Source organism: Schistocerca serialis, chromosome 5, assembly GCF_023864345.2.
Source record: "Schistocerca serialis cubense isolate TAMUIC-IGC-003099 chromosome 5, iqSchSeri2.2, whole genome shotgun sequence".
Classification (NCBI taxonomy): domain Eukaryota; kingdom Metazoa; phylum Arthropoda; class Insecta; order Orthoptera; family Acrididae; genus Schistocerca; species Schistocerca serialis.
The window spans coordinates 90,045,978-90,065,113 of NC_064642.1; the positions used below are offsets into that span (position 1 = coordinate 90,045,978).

The window sequence follows — 19,136 nt, forward strand, 5'->3', positions numbered from 1 at the left end:
TTTCATAGTACACATGATCTATCCAATGTATGATTTGGCACACTGGATAGCATTTCATATACTCTAGTTTTGTGAAATGGAAGATCGTCCATGACACTCTGTTGTAGTGCTCATGCCTTAGTGGGTGGGCAGAACATAGTCTTAATATTTTGTTTCTGGACAAGGCATCCTGCTTCACTCGATAATGCCCAGTGTATGGCACAAATATAGTGGCATCACTTAGTTCCTGTTCCTCCACAGTCTTTGACAATAGTGAAGTAGGTGTTATATGTAGTGACCACTGAATTTGCCTTCCAATGTAGCCACTTTCTTGTAGGCTGTCTTCAAGTGTTCTAATTTTTAGTCGAGATTTTTTTTGGTACACAGAATGTACTATGTTTTTAAGTACACCAGTTTTCTGTGCCAGCTGATCGCAGCTCTGAACATACAGGTACAATCTGTGAGAGTCTTATTGCAAGACACACACATCAAAAAAAGTTTTGCATCGCCTCAGTTCTGAGAGTTCCGCGACCTGTTCAAAAAATTGGTATAGAGATCAACATAAACATCATTTCTGCCTTTTTTACTGCTCATGAAAACCACACACTGCATGTTGTACCACCATAGAGTGAGCCCTTCAGAGGTGGTGATCGAAACTGCTGTACACACCGGTACCGCTAATACCTAGTAGCATGTCCCCTTGCATTAATGCATGCCTGTATTTGTCATGGCATACTATCCACTAATTCGTCAAGACACTGTTGGTCCAGATTGTCCCACTCCTCAACGGCAATTCGGCGTAGATCCTTCAGAGTGGTTGGTGAGTCACATCGTCCTTAAAAAGCCCTTTCAATCTATCCCAGGAATGTTCAATAGAGTTCATGTCTGGAGAACATACTGGCCACTCTAGTTGAGTGATGTCATTATCCTGGAGGAAGCCATTCACAAGACGTGCACAATGGGGGTGTGAATTGTCACCCATGAAGATGAATGCCTCATCAATATGCGGCTGATATGGTTGCACTATCTGTCGGAGGATGGCATTCACGTATCGTACAGCCGTTATGGCGCCTTCCATGACCACCAGTGGTATACATCAGCCCCACATAATGCCACCCAAAAACAGCAAGGAACCTCCATCTTGCTACAATTGCTGGACAATGTGTCTAAGGTGTTCAGCCTGACCGGGTTGCCCCCGAACACGTCTCCGACGATTGTCTGGTTGAAGGCATATGCGACACTCATCGGTGAAGAGAATGTGATGCCAATCCTGAGCAGTCCATTCGGCATGTTGTTGAGCCCATCTGTACGGTGCTACATGGTGTCATGGTTGCAAAAATGGACCTCGCAATGGATGTTGGGAGTGAAGTAGCGCATCATGCAGCCCATTCCGCACAGTTTGAATCGTAACACAACATCCTGTGGCTGCACGAAAAGCATTATTCAACATGGTGGCATTGCTGTCAGGGTTCCCCCGAGTCATAATCCGTAGGCAGCGGTCATCCACTTCAGTAGTAGCCCTTGGGTGGCCTGAGCGAGGCATGTCATCGACTGTTCCTGTCTCTCTATATCTCCTCCATGTCCGAACAACATCGCTTTGGTTCACTCCGATATGCCTGAACATTTCCCTTGTTGAGAGCCCTTCCTGCCACAAAGTAACAAAGTGGATGCGATCGAACTGCGGACTGACCGTCTAGGCATGGTTGAACTACAGATATCAAGAGCCGTGTACCTCCTTCCTGGTGTAATGACTGGAACTGATCAGCTGTCGGACCTCCTCCATCTAACAGGCAATACTCATGCATGGTTGTTTACATCTTTGGGTGGGTTTAGTGACATCTCTGAACGGTCAAATGAACTGTGTCTGTGATACAATATCCATAGTCAACATCTATCTTCAGGAGTTCTGGAAGCCGGGATGATGCAAAACTTTTTTTGATGTATTTATATTGTGACCCAAAGGTCCATCTGCCTTCCTCTTCACCAATACATTCAGATCACCATCCAATTGCATCTCTATCATCAATCTGACATTCAGGTGAATGGAGCTGAGATTCACAAGGAATCTGTGCAGCTCTTCTGTTCCATGTACCCTATTATGAATGTGTTGTTGACATACTCCGAAGCAGCAAGTTGAGGCCGCCCATTGCAATCCCTACTAACAGCTTGTACAATGTCCCCTCAAAGAAAACTTTGCTCTCGATTTAATTAGGACCAAGAGCAAAATTTTCAACAAACACAGGGAACTGAATCCTAGGATTAATGAAGCCATTGCTGCCACCACAGTGACTCATGTCATGGAGTGGGGATGGTCTCCAAATCCCGGATACTGTGTCAGTTGACTCGTCGATGTGCCTCTGTGGGAATGGATGGGATCAATTGCTGTAATATTGTGCTATTTGGATATTAATAACTGGCAGTACACCTGTGGATTATTTACTTATGAAATACACAAAGAGAAACTGAAAAATCACTATGCTGAATTTAAGGAGCTTTACAATGAATTCTAACTGATGTGGTACCAATGACTTCAAACCCATATCGAATATCGAAAGTGCAAGGTCATGAACATACTAACCATCTGGTTATAATCTACAGAAATTATATTATTTTTGTGTGGTCATTTTGCAGCATCTTTTTTTGACTGCGCACCACAACTTTTAGGATCTATATCATAATGACTTGCAGCTGTTTTTCATGCCAAAGGTGTACCAACATGGCATTTTGTGTATAGTCATCACTTTTTGGATGATCAGTGGCTATCTGTATAGTGGTTGATGAGTTTGTTTTTGCTTTAGTTATCATATGAGAATAAATTTGATTGTGTTGCAAGCAATCAACCATGGCCCTACTATCCTACGGATAATACTGGCTCACCTATTCCAGGTACCATTGATAGGATGAAAGGCCTGAAGTGGATGTTTTTGGATGTTCATCTTGTGTCTTGTGTCAAATGTATAGCTTGCTGCAGGTTCCAAACATCATGGTCATAAGGTTGTCATTATTTGATTCACTGTGGTGTAAATAGAATGAAATGTTTTGTATGTTGCTTAAAGACTTCCCTAAAATGAGTTTGACAATGTTACCTGCCCATCATCATTATTGCATTTTTCTCGAATGCTGTAATCTAATGAAATATTACTCATCAAATGTCTGAGAATACACAAATATCTTTCATGGTGCAATAATAACCAGAGAACTATGGCACTACCAGATAAAACACTGAAAAATGAATATGATTGTGAAATTTTAAAAGTAACTGCTCTGGCTGTTCTCAGGTATTTTGTGTAACTCTCCTAGGATGCCCCCAATTCAACTTGTATTACTAGGTGAAATATCAACAGAGATAAAAAGTACTTTTACTTACCAAGTGTTGGCAGACACATGCATTAACAAAAGTCACACATTTAACTTCATTCAGCATAAATGATGTTTTCGCAAAGCCTGTAAGTGTGTCATTCATGATTTAAATAATGAAAAATAGCACCAGTTACTGATTTTTTCATGCTCAGCACAATACATTTGAAGTATTTATTCTCATTTTCAAGAGCATAGCAGATTTCTTCACATAAATATTTTTTGTGACATTTGGATATAGGATTTTCTGCCTATCTTTCATTTCACTGTCTTTTTGAGGTCATAATGGAATTGGAATCAGACAAATTAAATCTTGTACTTTTTTGTTTGATATGCTGATGTCTACTTACAAGGATTGTGCCTCCTCCATTACACAGAATATCTCACACATGCCTATCATCATTCATACTGTTTGTTTTTATAATCAATGTTCTAAAGAGATATTATGACAGTATGATTTTGCAGAGAGTTTGTATGCAGTTGAAGTGTTACTTTTCTTTGGATTACATTGACATAAAGCTGTTAGTTATAAAAGAGACGTCGAGCTGCAGAGGGGTATGACAAAAAAACAGCTATACATTTGAACTTTTTGCCAAAAGGCCTTCTTCAAACGGGGAAAACACACACACACACACACACACACACACACACACACACACACACACAACTCATGGACCTGACCACTGTCTCTCACTGCTGAGGTCTGACTGTGAACAGCAACTGTGCCTGATGGGAATAAGGAGAAGGCTGGGATGGGGGAGGGGATAATAGCACAGCGATGGGGGAAGGTGTAGTGATGCTTATGGAATGCAGGGAAGTGGTGGGGTCAGGGTACAGCTGCTGGGTGCACTCGGGGCAGGGGAGGGGAAGAAGTAGAGGAAGAGAAAAAGACCAGCAGGTGTATTGGTAGAAGAGAAGGCTGTGTAGTGATGGAATGGGAGTTGGGAAAGGGATAGGTGGGTGAAAGGCAGAGACTAACAAAGGTTGGCACCAAAGGAGTTATGGGAATATATGATATACTGCGGGGAGAGTTCCCACCTGCTCAATTCAGAAAAGGTGGTGTTGGCAGAAAGGATCCAGATGGTGCAGGCTGTGAAGCAGTCACTGACGTGAAGCAAATTTTGTTGTTTACATGTTCAGCAACTGGGTGGTCCAGCTGTCTCTTGCCCACAGTTTGTCAGTAGCCATTCATGTGGATACAGGACGTCATGCCCATGCAGAAAGCAGTGCAGTGGTTGTAGATTAGTTTTTAGACCACATGACTGCTTTCACAGGTAGCTCTACCTTTGATGGGACAGGTGATGCCTCTGACCAGACTAGAGTAGGTGGTGGTGGGAGGATGTATGGGACAGGTATTACATCTAGATCTATTGCTGGGATATGAGCCACGAGGCATGGGATTACGAGCAGGATTGGAGTACTGATGGACAAGGATATTGCATAGGTTTGGTGGGCACCAGAATACCATTGTGAGAGGGGCGGCAAGCATACAGGGTAGGATATTCCTCATTTCAGTGCACAATGAGTGGTAGTCGAAACCCTGGTGGAGAACGTGACTCAGTTGCTCCAGTCCCGGGGGTACTGAGTCACAAGTGGAGTACTCCTTTGTGTCTGGATGGTGGGAATGTGGGAGGTGATGACTGGAGAGACAAGGCACTGGCGATCTGCTTCTGTACAAGGTCTGGAGGGTAATTTTGATCTGTGAATGCCTCAATGAGACCCTTGTTATATTTGGGGAGGGACTGTTTGTACTACAAATGCAATGGCTATGGATGGCTATAGGAAGGGACTTCATGGTATGGAATGTCTGGCAGCTGTCAAAGTGGAGGTAGGTTTGATATGGATGGAGGTACTGATTTGGCCATATCTGAGGTGAAGGTTAACACAGAGAAAGGTGGTTTGATGGGTTGAGGAGGACCAGGTGAAGCAAATTTGGGAGAGGGTTTGAGATTTTCGAGGAATGTGGATAGGTGTCCTCACCCTCAATTCGGTTCATGAAGATGTCTTCACTAACTGAAACAGATGATGGGTTTGGGACTCTGGGTGGTTAGGAAGGATTCCTCAAGATGACTTATGGATAAGTTGGCATATGATGGTTACCACAGATTTGTTTGTACATCACGCCTGCAAATGCAAAGTAATTGTGAGTGAGGATATATTTGGTCATGATGACCAGAAAGGAGCTTGTAAGTTTGAAGAGAGTCAGGCATTGGGAAAGTTGGTGCTCAATAATGGCATGATCATGGGCATTAAGGATTGGTGTAGTGACAAGCAAGATGTTGTGTGGTAAAAGAATAGAAACTCCAGAGAGTCAGAGGAAGAAATGGTTTCTGTCTTTTATACAGGAGGGTAATAGGCTGAAGGTGTTGGTCAGAGCAGAGATTCTCTCAAATGGGGAGGGTAATAGGCTGAAGGTGTGGGTCAGAGCAGAGATTCTCTCAGTGGGGTCACAGTAGCCAGCCACAATGGGGCATTGTAATCGATTGGGTTTAAGAACTAGGAAGCATGCAGAAGGTAGGAGTGTAGCGAGTGGTAGGAGTGAGGGGAGGGGCTGGAGAGGGAGAGGTAGAGGAAAGAGGGAGAGGGGAGAGGGGAGAGGGAAGAGGGGAGAGGGAAGAGGGGAGGGGGAGGGGAGAGTGAAGAGGGAAGAGGGGAGGGGGAGGGGAGAGTGAAGAGGGAAGAGGGGAGAGGTACAGGTGGAGGTAGAGGTAAGTGGTAATAGGTAAGAGGGAGAGGGACTCAGGGGACACATTCTGGAATGGCCTATTAAGGAGAGACTGGAGATCCTGTTGGCTTTCTGAAATGGGGTCACTGTAGCCAGTTGTAGGTGGACGAATCTGACAGCTGGCGAGCCCCTCCATCAGGTAATATCTGCAGTTTAAAACAACAGCGGTGGAGCCTTTGTCAGCAGGTAGGATTATGAAATTGGGATCAGTTTTAAGATGGTGGATAGTGGTTCTTTCAGTGGATGAAAGGTTAGTTTGCATGTTAAGGGATATGTGAAATGGTGGTGAGGCAAGGTTTGAGGTTAAGAAATTCTGGAAAGTTAACAGGGAGTGATTTGGATGGCGGTGGGGGTGATCACAGCTGGATGGAGGAGTGAACAGAGTAGGTCATGGATCAATATTGGCACTAGGTTGAGTTTAATTGGTAGGGGTGGTGGCAAAAAGTTTTCCATTGTAGGAACCGGCTGATGAAGAGGTCTTTAACACGTTCAGAATGATTGAATTTGTAAGTGGGGAAAAGGTAAGGGCCTTTTGTAAGGTCTGATACTCCAGTCGGTCTAAGGCTTTTGGAGGAAGATTTATTACTGTTTTTGGGTCTGTTTATGGTTTGGGTTCTGTATGGTGGTGAGTAGGAGGTTCTAAGGGTGTGATATAATAGTAGGTCAGTGAGGTTGGGTTTGTTGCTATCAGGGGATGCTGGAGACATTTGGAGGTTGTTGTATAGGTCACAGATAGTGGTAGTCCAAGGTGGTGAACCGGTTGGAGTTTTTTGAGGTAGCACTGTGCTTGCTGCTCTAGCTCCTGGAGGGCAAGAGTTTCAGTATGAGAGATGGGATGCAGGAATTAGGGATTGCACAGCAGGAGATTTTACAGGTGGAGAGAACATACTGCTAGGAGGTTTGGGCCTGATTTACATGGTTTTGGAGGACTTGGTAGCTGAGGGCTATGGACTGGCAGAATTTGAACAGACAGAGAACACTGTGGAAGGAGGAGTTGCTTCTGGTGATGGTACAGCCATTTGTGGGGATTCCATGAGCTAGGCAACAATGTAAGAACAGTACTGGGTTCTGGATAGGGATAAGGAAACTTTTCTGTTTTGGTTCAGATTCACAATACTGTCATTATTACATCCTAAATTTTCCACTGTTGTCAATTATAAAATTACTTTACCGTTATTGACTGCTGGAAGATATTAAGATATTCCACCACTTCCACAAATCACTTACAATGGATTTAATGAAGAGTTGGAAATTTTGTACACCACATAAGGCAAGGAAGAAAAATTTCCTGACAAACTAGATAACAAATCATTTAATTTTTTTAAAAATGTTTCTCCTGCTAGCAGTGTCATTGGTCACAAAATGTTTTCTTTCTGAAGATACAGAAATCACCAGGTCCCATGCCTTATCCAGTTGAAAGCCATCGTCATGATTAATAAGGTCTTGCCATAAATGGATTTTCACCAATTCCTTATTAATTGAATCCCAGAAGGATCTCTTTGAGGCCAAAATATCCATGGCAGAATAATCCAGAGAATGTAAAGATAAAATTCTTAGCTATGGCTGACTTACTTGGCTGCGAAAGGCAAGTGTGACAACCATGTTCAACACATCTTTCATGCACTGTGCACACTGTCTGACCAATATAGGCTTTGCTGCACTGGCAAGGTATACTGTAGATTCCAGCCCTCCACAATCCCAGATCATTCTTTGCCAAACCAAGAAGAGCACTGGTATCTGTAGTTGGGTGGAAGACTACTCTGACATGACATTTCCTTAATGTTCTGCCTAATTTTGATGAAATATTGCCAATGTAAGGGAGGAATGCCCTGGATCTGAAGCGGCCCTTCTCCTCTTGGTCTTGTGGGTGATCATGTTTCTTCTTGCTTAAAGCTGTGCTAATCTAATGTGGAGAATATCCATTATATTTTCACATTGGCTATAGGTGTTCCAGCTTCTTTCTTCTGCCTCAATCAGACACAGCATGTGTCTGGTGCACTAATGTTTGAAGGATGCCCATAATTTGTGATGGGTGGTGGCAGCTAAATGCCTGCAAATACAGATCAATATGTTAGGCATATGGTGAAGGGAATGCCCTAATGATCCATCCATTTTTGGACTGACCAAAACATTCAAAAATTATAAACAGCTGCCCTTCTCCACTTCCATTGTAAACTTGATATTCTCGTCGGTAGACTTCTGACGCTGCAAAAAGCATGATGTTGTGGGGCCCCACTACAAACATATCATCCACCACCAGAACACTTTTGGTTTAAGTTCTATCAAATCAAGTGCCCTCTCCTCAGTCTTAAAAAAATTTGCTACTGGAGGGGAGGGAGGACTACCCATGCCTACCTCATCAATTTGCTCAAAATGTTAAATGTTGAATAAAAAGTAGGTTGAGGAAAGGGTATGTGGACTAGTGCTGTTATACCAGTTTTCAACTTACTACTGATAGTGACGGTGAATCCACATGAGGAATCCTAGTGAAGAGTGAGACAACATCAATGGTACCAGTAAGTGTGACTCACTGAGTCAAAATGACTTTGGTCTATTAACAAAGTCACTGGAGGTACAAACATGATGTGAGCACAAAATATCTCAGTAAAGATGCTAGATGTCCAGCTAAGTCATAAGTTGGAGCATTGATATTGTTCACAATAGGATGTAATAGAAGACCTCCTTTGTGTATCTTTGGAAGACCACATTACTGTGGTGGAACAGAGCTGTGGGGTTGTATGCCTTTCACAACTTCTTGCAGAAGGGAAGAAGAATTCAGCAACACTGTCATTTTTCTTTCTACTCAACCTGTAGGGTCTTTATCAGTCTTCCGGTACACTGGTTCACTTAACAAGTTATGAAGTTTCTGGTCAGATATCTCAAGTGGCAACAGCACAATGACGTTTCTCTTATCTGCAGGAAGGTCTATCAAGTGAGAATCATCTCACAGTTTGCATGGTGTAACCCTTTCCATGGAGCAGACATTACTCTTCTAGGAAACATTACGGTTCTAAGGTGGGGTACTTGTAAGGGCAAGACATATTTCACATCTTAATTCTTCTGCAGCATCACTGGAAGAGGTCTAAAGGCTTCTTCCACCACACTAATGAAATCAGTTAAAGGCAAGGTTGTAGGTGTAGGTGCAAGTTCCTGCCATTCGTGTGCACTGATAGCAACACATTGTCCAAAACCTTATCTATTAAATTAACAATGGAGCATCAAAAAGCATCTTCTCGCAATAATTCCTGACATGCAGTCATACTCTGAAGATTGTCTGGTCTTGATAAAATGTGTCACTCTGGCAAACTTCGGAGTGAGGCCATTGTTCCAGCATTTCAGTAAAAAATAGAATGAAACTAACAATCTCACTCACTTACTACGTAACTTATCTGATTTCTGAATGTGTGACGCCAATTCAACAGAGGTCACTCATGAGCAGCTGCCTTTGCACATGTGTTTGTGACAATTTCTGGGATAAAATTAGTGAGGTGAACTAGCAATCTGCAGTGCAAAAAACTCACCTTAAGGTGGCTGAATGTTTGTCAGTTGAAATGTTATGGCAAAAAGTCGACAATATCTGGCTGCAGTCCCAGACCTTTATGAAAAACTCTTTACACCGGGAAAATTTCAAAAATCACAAAATACTATCCCTAACATTAGAATATAGAAAGTACTCCAAGATTTATTTTGTCTGATTTTCTGATTGCAGTATAACCTAAAAAAGACACAGTGCAAGAGAAGCAGATAGTCTCCATGCAAACGTAACATAAAATATTTATATAAACAAACGCAATTAAAAATGAGAATAAATTCTCAAATACATTGTGCTAAGCATGAAAAAATAAGTAACTGGCCCACTTTTCATTATTTAAATCATAAAATCTTTCTAAATAGATTGTCCTCCATATCACAAAGAGAGGACAAGATGGAGAAATAAGGCAATTCCAGGATAACGAAGCAAAGTAATCCCAAATTTGAATCAAGTGAATCATGATAAGAGTAGAACTAACAATAAACAAGTTTGAAAGCTACAGAAATGGAAAACAGGACAGTCTACAAGACAGATGAAAAAGATAAAGAATAGAAGGAAAAAAGAAGCAAATCCTGGAAAAGACATGATAAAATGAAGAACAGACACAACGAGAATTTAAACTGCCTCTTGCACTTTCCTGCTGCATTTTCCACAACCTAGGTTAATGGTTGACTTTCCTAATTTATTATCAAGCAGTTATGTTTCCTCCAAACCTTTCCTCTCTTCTGTTGTGTGATGAAAAAAACCACCTCTTCTGAAAGCTATCATTTAAGTGGCTTTTGTTTCTGGTTTGTATTGCTGTCTGCTTAGAGTATCTGAACATACAATATGAGGCAACCAACCCTATGATCTCTTACATGGCCATTACCTTTCATCCTTCGGCAGATGTGAGATGATAAATGCAGGACTTGAACATTCTTGCTCTGTCTCGTATGAACAGCTTGACGAAGTTTCTCCACCAGATCTCCAAGATTCATTTGTAATGGAGCACAAGACTGGCCTGAAAATGAATAATGAATAAGATCGGCTGCAAATGTTGTGAGTATATACATTAAATCATTATTTTCATTTATAACAACATTATGAAAAGGAAAAATCATTACCACATAGAGGCTGTTGATTCGCTAACACACACAATGAAGAAGACTGCCACACATTTCAGCTTTCAGACTAAAAAGTCTCACACAGAAAACACATACACACAAGCACATGACTGCTATCTCTAGGCACTGGTCCTCAGTCCCCTGATGAGTGAGTGAGTTGTGTTTGTATGAGTATTTTCCATTTTGGAAGAAAGATTTTTGTCTGACATCTTAAGTGTTTAGCAGTCTTTTTCACTTTGCCTGTCTGCAGCTCAACACCTGGGTGTTCTTTTTCATATTATTCTTATTCCATCCTCGAATTTCCAACACTCATGAAATAAACAAAATTCTAATAACTGTATCCTTCTATGTGTCAGACAACTATTTTTGCAGAATATTATCCTTATTGTTACTAGCCCAAGGAAGAGAGAAAGAGAGTTATTATGTTTTCATGTCTAATCAGCAACTGGGACATTAGACAGGAAGTTTACTTTTTTGTATAGCCAGCCAACAATACAATGAACATACGTAGTTTACTAAACTAATTTGGTTTTGAATAAGTAAATAACAGAATTATAGCTAGCATGCATTCCTCATACTAATCTTACCTCTATGACCTGCCATGTCGGCTGGTATATTTAACTTGCGGAAACGATGGTAATACTCATTTAAACGGTCAAAATTATCAACATTGCTCTTCTCCTGTGGCCGAGTGCTGCCCAGGCTTTCAGCCAAAGTTGCCATCTCATTAATTCCAATGTTGAAATAAACCGGTGTGATGTTAAATGAAACAGTGTCAGCCCCTGGGTGTGACAGTGGTAGCATGGAATAGACGGCATCGGGGACAGGAAGTAGCACAGTCAGAGCAGTCCGGGAACCTGTCACACGGGGAGCTGGCAGCTGTGGCTGTCCTGCTTCTTGCTGCTGGCTACCTGATCTGAACACAGTAATAATCCTTCCTTCATTGTGACATGGTCTCACATATGTTACTTTACTTATCCACAACAAGAAACCTTAAATATTCTGTCATGTCAAGCAGTATATTTACATGACAAATTGTTTAATAAGTACCCACATCTCCAAAAAATAACTACATTATTTTAAGTGATCACTTATTTTATAAAAGTAAGCATAACTTTCTAGCTTAGTTTAAACTGAATGATATGGTGAACATAAACAATGAAAGTTATCGTACAATGCAGGCTTTCCTGTGTGGTACTTCTGTCAATGGTTTTTGTTTTATGGACATTAGGCAGGGAAATATGCTTTGGACCATAGCCTAATTCCTATAAGACAAAAGTATCACTGACAGAATAAAATTATTACAAATACAAATATATAACTAAGATAAAAGTTCCAACACATTTTAAAATTTGTGGCCTGTTGGGGTTGTTTGGTAATACATTCCAAAGATCAAATCCCTAATGCCCACCATAATGCCATGTATAATTAAAATTTATATCCTGCTGCACGTTGAGCATAAGGTGACAGGTAAGTGAAGAAAACAGGGTATTATTACTCTCACACCTCCCGTTTTATGAGTACAACTGAATATCAAATCATATTTCAGTTATCATCTCTGCCTGGTTACTGCTGTAACAAACAATAGATTTATGATGATCTACAATACTGCTGAAAAGGGACAGAATGAATTTCAACTTTCATGAAGTATCAGTAAAAGAGACATCACAAAGTTTATTTATCAAAGTAACTCCATGATCAGGGTCCAAGAAGCATGTGATTCTGCCCAGCCACCACTTCATCCTCTACATTACAGCATTGGTTTGGATGAAATATGGAGGTCCATGGGGTTAGCAAATTGCTCTCCCAGCCATTGTTGGTTATCCAAACCTCAGACCCACTCCTTCTCAACTGGTCACACTAGACTGAGCATACCCCCTTCCCAGTCCTCTCGCCTCTTGGTAGTACTGTGAAAGCACCCCAGATCCACATAGCAGTCGGCGGGCACTGACCACTAAACTACAGAAGTGGATAATGGGGTTAGCGGGTATTTAATTACTGAGGAAAGGAAATAACAGAAAGATAGCAGTGAAAAAAGAGAAAAGTACCGGCCAGCAATTCTGACTCATAATTTTATGGTTTTCTAAACAGAATTTTCCTTTTGATACAAAGACAACTTTTACTCTGTGGTCTCTCATGTTTTCTCAGTGCAACTGACTAACAGTGAGCTTCCAGGTGTTCTGCCAAGTTACTGTTTCCATTTTCTGACCTAGCCGGGAAGGGGGGTGGCGGAGGGGGGGGGGGGGGGACTAACCCCTGGAAGTATGGAGTATTTTCAATATTTTGGTGGACACACAGTGATTTGTAAGTGCCATAAAAAATTTACAGTTCAGACTCTGTTATAACCTGCACAATACTAACTTTTAGATCATTTTCTTGAAAGAAAACCACCTAGCTATACTATTTTTTTCCCCTTTCTCTAAGAGCTGGGCCAGCCGAGTATGGGCGCCTCAATTCCAAGGGCCCATGATTACTCTGCAAGGTTGCATTACTGTCAAGCATTTTCTGACCATTGTGGCTGATCACGTTCATCCCTTGGTACCATTTTTTTCCCCAATGGCGATGCTGTGTTCCAGGACAACAGCGCTCCTGTTCACACTCATCACATTGTCCAGGAGCATGAGGATAGAGTGTTCCACCTCCAATAATCAAATCAGATCTCAATATTATTAAGCCTTTGTGGTCTACTTTGGAGGGAAGGATAAGTGCTCACTCTCTCACTTGATCATAGTTAACTTAACTTGCCATTATTTTGCAGGAATGATGGTTTAACATCCCCTTGAAAACCACACAGCATCTGTATTTATCCACTTTGAAATGACGGGAAGCTGTTTTGAATGCCAATAGTTTTTGTACACCATATTAGGCATGGTAATGCATTGCATTTTTGGTGTTTCCATACTTCTGTCGTCCCCCCCCCCCCAATAGTTTCTGCAGTTGTAACAAAATCCAGATTCGTTGGCTTCTGAAAATCATACATGTAACTGTATTGGAAAAAAAAAAAATCTACCCATCATGGGGTTGTATGAGGAAACATACAGAGAGTGGCCCTAAACGGTCTGAAATGCTTGTCAGGGTGTTTGTGGCATGAGAGGTTGTGTTGAGAAACTGTTATGAAAAAAATTCAATAAATTGTGCCGTTTTTGGGTTATTTAGCACTGAAGTTATCTGATCCTGTCACTGCACACTCAAATTCAAGCGCTTGCACAACACAAGCTAAAATGCAGAAATGCACAAACAGCTGTGGGTCAGGGTATTACCATTTGTTCAAATGGTCATTACTTAAGTCCACGTCATGTAGGATGGCGACCCAATTTTCAGCCGTTTTGCGCATCCCCGTCCACTATCTACTGGTAGCCAATAATGTGCATTCTCTTTCCGAGTGGCTAGCAGCGAGTTACACTAGACAACGAGAATCTCGCTCCTACATGCTGCACTGTTGCCATACTTCCTGGCAGCTGAGTTACTTATTCAACTTTCAGTTTGTTTTTGTTTTCTTTTTTTCCTTGTAGCAGTATAGCAGTGAATGTGTATCTGTAAACATTTCAAGTGTGATTTTTAAAAAAAAAAAAAAAGGTCAGGTGATGGCATTAAGGTGAATTACTTACCACATTAATAAATTTTTTAAACATGAATTTGAAAGCGGGCCTCCTACTGTTGACATTTGAAGACACAAGAACTGTAAAGAGAATTGTAAATGAAAGATTCAGAACTGTAGAAACCATAGAAAAAGATGGTTTTGTGTCGCCTGGAAAGCATTGAAATTGCAACAAACCTGTAACACAAATGGATGGTTTTAACAATGATGTTTTAAAGTGCTCCATGTGAATGATGGATGCCCGACATCCACAAAAATGTGTTACAGTTATGCAAGAGAAAACTGGCTTCAATGATAAGCACTTTGTCAATGTAAAGAATTTTGAAAGATGTTGGTTCCAGATATGTTAAGAAGAGAGTTTTCAGTTCAAAGAAGTGACATAGGTGCAGCAAAAACTAATCCCATATAAAGATTCATGATATAAGAGGAGGTAGTTCAATAGTGTATCACTTTTATGAAACATGAGCCAATTAGAATCATTCCAGGAAGATCTGCTGGAAAATGAGTGATGGTACTGGCTGTTTTAAAATTCTCATAGGAATAGGTTCTTGGATAAGTATTCTGCAGTGCTGACTCTTCTTCGGGTTTTGTTTCTGAGAATAAACTTGTATTTACATGTAAGAAAAACAGCAGTGACTACCACTCGCAAATGAACACTGTCAGTTTCTTGACATGATCGACAAATTTTGTCATGCCTTGTTTCGAAGTTGGTCATTGCCAATTATAATGCAACTGTTACAGAGAAAACAACAAGTACAAACAACAGAAAAGTGGATATTTATATCTGGCTTACACATGAAACTATTAAGCACAGTATAAACCAGACTTGTGTCGATTTCCTATAGCTCACTAATTTATACTAGTCACATGACAGAATGTACAAACTTGACTTCCTTGCATGTGAATGGGGTCACACAGTTTTGTGATTAGCCACATGTCACTGTCAGTGTAGCCCCATGGAATTAATTTGGGCAAAAGGTTAACGCTATGTGGAAGAAAAAACAAAACATTCAAGATGACATACAGCGAATCACTTGTGCATGAGACAATAGACAACATCCCACCTGTAGCACGGGCACAGTCTGTGTTTCATGCTGAAAAGCTACAGAAAGAGGAATTTAACAGGGAACTGATGATGGATACAAGCCTTGAAGCTATCACTGTGAATTTACAATCAGATTGTTCAGAAACACACTCAAATAGAAATGACGATGGTATTATGATGTAGACTTTGGAACAAAGTAATAATATTTCTTAGTTGTAAAGACCTGTAGTTTAAAAAATGTGTTTGTCAACATATCAGTTGCATACATAATAATGAGAACTTCCTAGCCTTTTTGATTAGGACTTTGTATCATTTGAATAATGCAGACTATGATGTTCAACATATTACCCAAGGAGAAATTGAGCTTCTGTCACTACGTTGCTTGCTCTAATAAAATGCGAGAAGGCAGCTGGATAAATTCATCAAAAGTCCGATATTTCCATGTGTAAACCCCTGTCATTTTCAAGGCATGAACTGCATAAGGTCCTAAAATGACATTGTAACTGAAGTTGACAAATCAGTGATTTCCAATGTTATCGGTCAGCATTCCCTGGAATTATTCATAGGTGATGGTTAATTGTTTGCTTGTTCAATGGATTTTAAACTTCTCTCACTATAATTTTGAATGAGTTAGTTTACACTCACAGGGCCCGTTAACAGCGAACAATACGACAACTTACTGACTTTTACATTAGTCTTTTCTACTACTAATACTTTTTTACGCGCAGTGACACACACACACACACACACACACACACACACACACACACACACACACACAGAGAGAGAGAGAGAGAGAGAGAGAGAGAGAGAGAGAGAGAGAGACAAGACATACACGTTATACACATTTTTAAAAATTCTATTGAGTAGAAGCACTTGTCAAGCAAATATAATTACTTCAGTTTGTGCTTGAAGTTAAATTTTGTTGTGTATTGCATTTTTACTTATAATACACTTCAGATCGCAATAATTGTTGCAAGCAGTTCCAATGATCTTTTCATTAGACAACTGTCATTTTAAGAAAAATTGTACTTCATATCTTCACAAAGCTGTGTCAGCTATTCTTGCCTGCTGACTTCGCACAGAGTAAATCTGTGGAGTAATGGACGCAACATCACCAAGATGTGAATTAATATTTCTCCCATGATGACTGATTGAAATTGTCTTTAATATTTACAATTCCCCTCATACATTTGAATGTATAACACGATGTACCGTACGCAAATGAGCCTGACTGTTGTCTGCAGCAATGCAGTTCGGAAATGTGGACTTTATTTGCCTGCTCTCTGCTGCTGCACATGCGTAGTTCTCATCCACCCATGCTTTCTTACCACTTTGCCTCTATGCACGGAAGCGCCGTCCTATGTGACGCGGGCTATAGTTAAAATGTGGCTTTTTTTCAGAAGTGATAAATTTAAGCTAGATGAGCAAAAGCTATGTTGGTTCAGTTTAAGGAAACCGAACAAAGAACAAATTTGGTGATACTGTCTCCGGCAGTGCTGCTTGAATTTGCACACACAAAGACCTGACTGGCTAACTTCAATGCTAAACAACTCGGAAGTGGCACAATGTGTCAAATTTTTTTCTTAGCAATCATTTCTCAGCACAACCTCCACTGCAACACCTTTATATCTTTTTCAGACTTTTTCTGACACCCTACATAAAGGTTAAAGAAATGTGCAGCTCTTCTTCTGGCAGAAAGGTTGCTGGGAAAGGAAGACGGATTAAGTAAAAGACTGGTGACGTTTAGGAAATATGGAGGGTTCACAAAAGTCACCCAGAATCCCAGGTCAGAGGAGACTTGGTGAATGGGTTGAAAGGGAAAGAATGATTGTTGGGGGCTGCACTGTACAAGATTTGAAACCCTGGAGCTTAAAGGTGGAAGATAAGGTAATAAACGTTACAGAGATCACAAAACATCATGTAAGAGTTAATAACTGTGGAAAGCTAAGTGCATTAAGTGTGGTAGAGGTGGGGGGAAAACAGATAGGTCATAAAATAAAAGACATAGAGAACTAGGAATAGTTACTGAGAAGAAATGTTGAGACCAAGGAAATTAGAGAAAATAATTAACATAAATTATGGTGAAATGGATGGTGAGAACCAAGGAAATGTTGTAATCCCAGTTCTCATCTGCAGAGTTCTGAGAAACTGGCGTCTGGAAGACGAAACCAGATGGCACTTGTCGCGAAACAAGCACCAACATCACGACTGATGGATATTGTGTGCTGCCAGTATATACCCTCTGTCTTTGCCTAATCATCCTAACTATTAACTTTGTGGTAGTCATACCTATACAGAAGGCTGAACAGTGTTCATGTAACAGATGGTACATCACGTTGTCATTTCACAGGTGGCTCTCCGTTTGATAGTTTATTTTGGCAGTTATAGGGGTGATATAGGTGGTGGTAGGAGGGTGCATAGGGCAAGACTTATAGCCATGTGGTAGGAAAATGGGTTGTTTGTTAGTACATTTAATGTGAACAGAAGTGTGTAGCTGACTTTCAATGAGGATGAGATCAGCATCAATGAAAGTGGCTTGGAATTCAGAATAGGACCATGTGGGAGAAGAGATTCCAAAATTTTTAACAGGTCAGCCTCACCAAGAATCCATATGACAAAGATGTGATAATGGTATCTAAGTCAAACCAAGGGCTGAAGGCTTACAGATCCCAGGACAGTCTCCTCTCAGCGACCCATGCAAATCCTGTAAATGGGGGATGTCGGTACAGAGGGAGGTGGCGTCAATTGTAACACTCAAGGTGTGTGATAGGGAGTGGGACAGGCATAGATTTTAAAGGAGCAGAAATGGTTGTGTCCCACACACACACACACACACACACACACACACACACACACACACACAAGTGTGTTTGGGAAAACAATTGAATGAGAATAAAATAATTACTAACCGACAGTTATTGGGAGAACGTGTCAGTGTAAATTTCACAGTCACAAGGTCTTCCACAGCCACTGTCATGTCACCCCACATGTCTATTTCATCACCATAGTAGCTGAGCAGGCCTTCAAATGATACCAACGGCCCGAGTGTAGTGAGAACTAGAAGAAATGTTGGATCAGGCTTCTGGCACCATAATTTTGCCATCAGTCCAGTAACGAGTGACGTGAGCTGTAACAATAAATCAGACACAATATAAATAAAGTCTCACACACACACACACACACACACACACACACACACACACACACACACACACACACACACAAATGCATTCATAAACACACATTCTAAAAGCACAGTAGTATATTATAACAATGATCTCGAGGGATAAGTTAATTTAGCTACCTCTTTAGAATATTTCAATCAATGGAAAGTACAGCAGACAGACTGTTACACATTAAGCTTTCAGCCAAAGCCTTCATCAGGGAAAAAAAACCAACCACCCAGCCACCCACACACACACCCACCCACCCACACACACACACACACACACACACACACACACACACACACACAACTGCTATCTCTGCTCTGGCCTGTGTATGTGTGAATGCATGTGGTTTTCCTTTCTGATGAAGGCTGTGACTGAAAGCTTAATGTGTAACAGTCTTTTCATTGTGCCCATCTTAAGTGCCACACTGAAATGCTTCAAGATAGATGAAATCTACTTTTGTGCAGAACAAAATATGCAATAACTCATTTCAAACATCTTGTTATTTAGCAAATGTATGGGGTGGGGGGGGGGGGGGGGCGCCAGAAATGAAGCTGCAATCTCACCATCACACCTGACCACCTACTGTCTCTCTCCACTAGCTAAAAGTGCTGGCAGTCTACT

General features: G+C 41.0%; 1 protein-coding gene across 5 annotated transcripts in view; it reads right to left on the minus strand.

Moving 5' to 3' along the window:
• Positions 1 to 19,136, minus strand: part of LOC126480847 (inositol polyphosphate-4-phosphatase type I A) — a 250,991-nt gene that overhangs the window by 22,883 nt on the left and 208,972 nt on the right. For all 5 annotated transcript variants that reach the window (XM_050104201.1, XM_050104200.1, XM_050104199.1 and 2 more), the window contains 3 exons: positions 18,252 to 18,469; positions 11,284 to 11,612; positions 10,462 to 10,593 (listed from right to left, as the gene is read on the minus strand). In XM_050104201.1, coding sequence (XP_049960158.1) covers positions 10,462 to 10,593; positions 11,284 to 11,612; positions 18,252 to 18,469 — 679 coding nt within the window. The remainder of the gene's footprint in view (positions 1 to 10,461; positions 10,594 to 11,283; positions 11,613 to 18,251; positions 18,470 to 19,136) is intronic.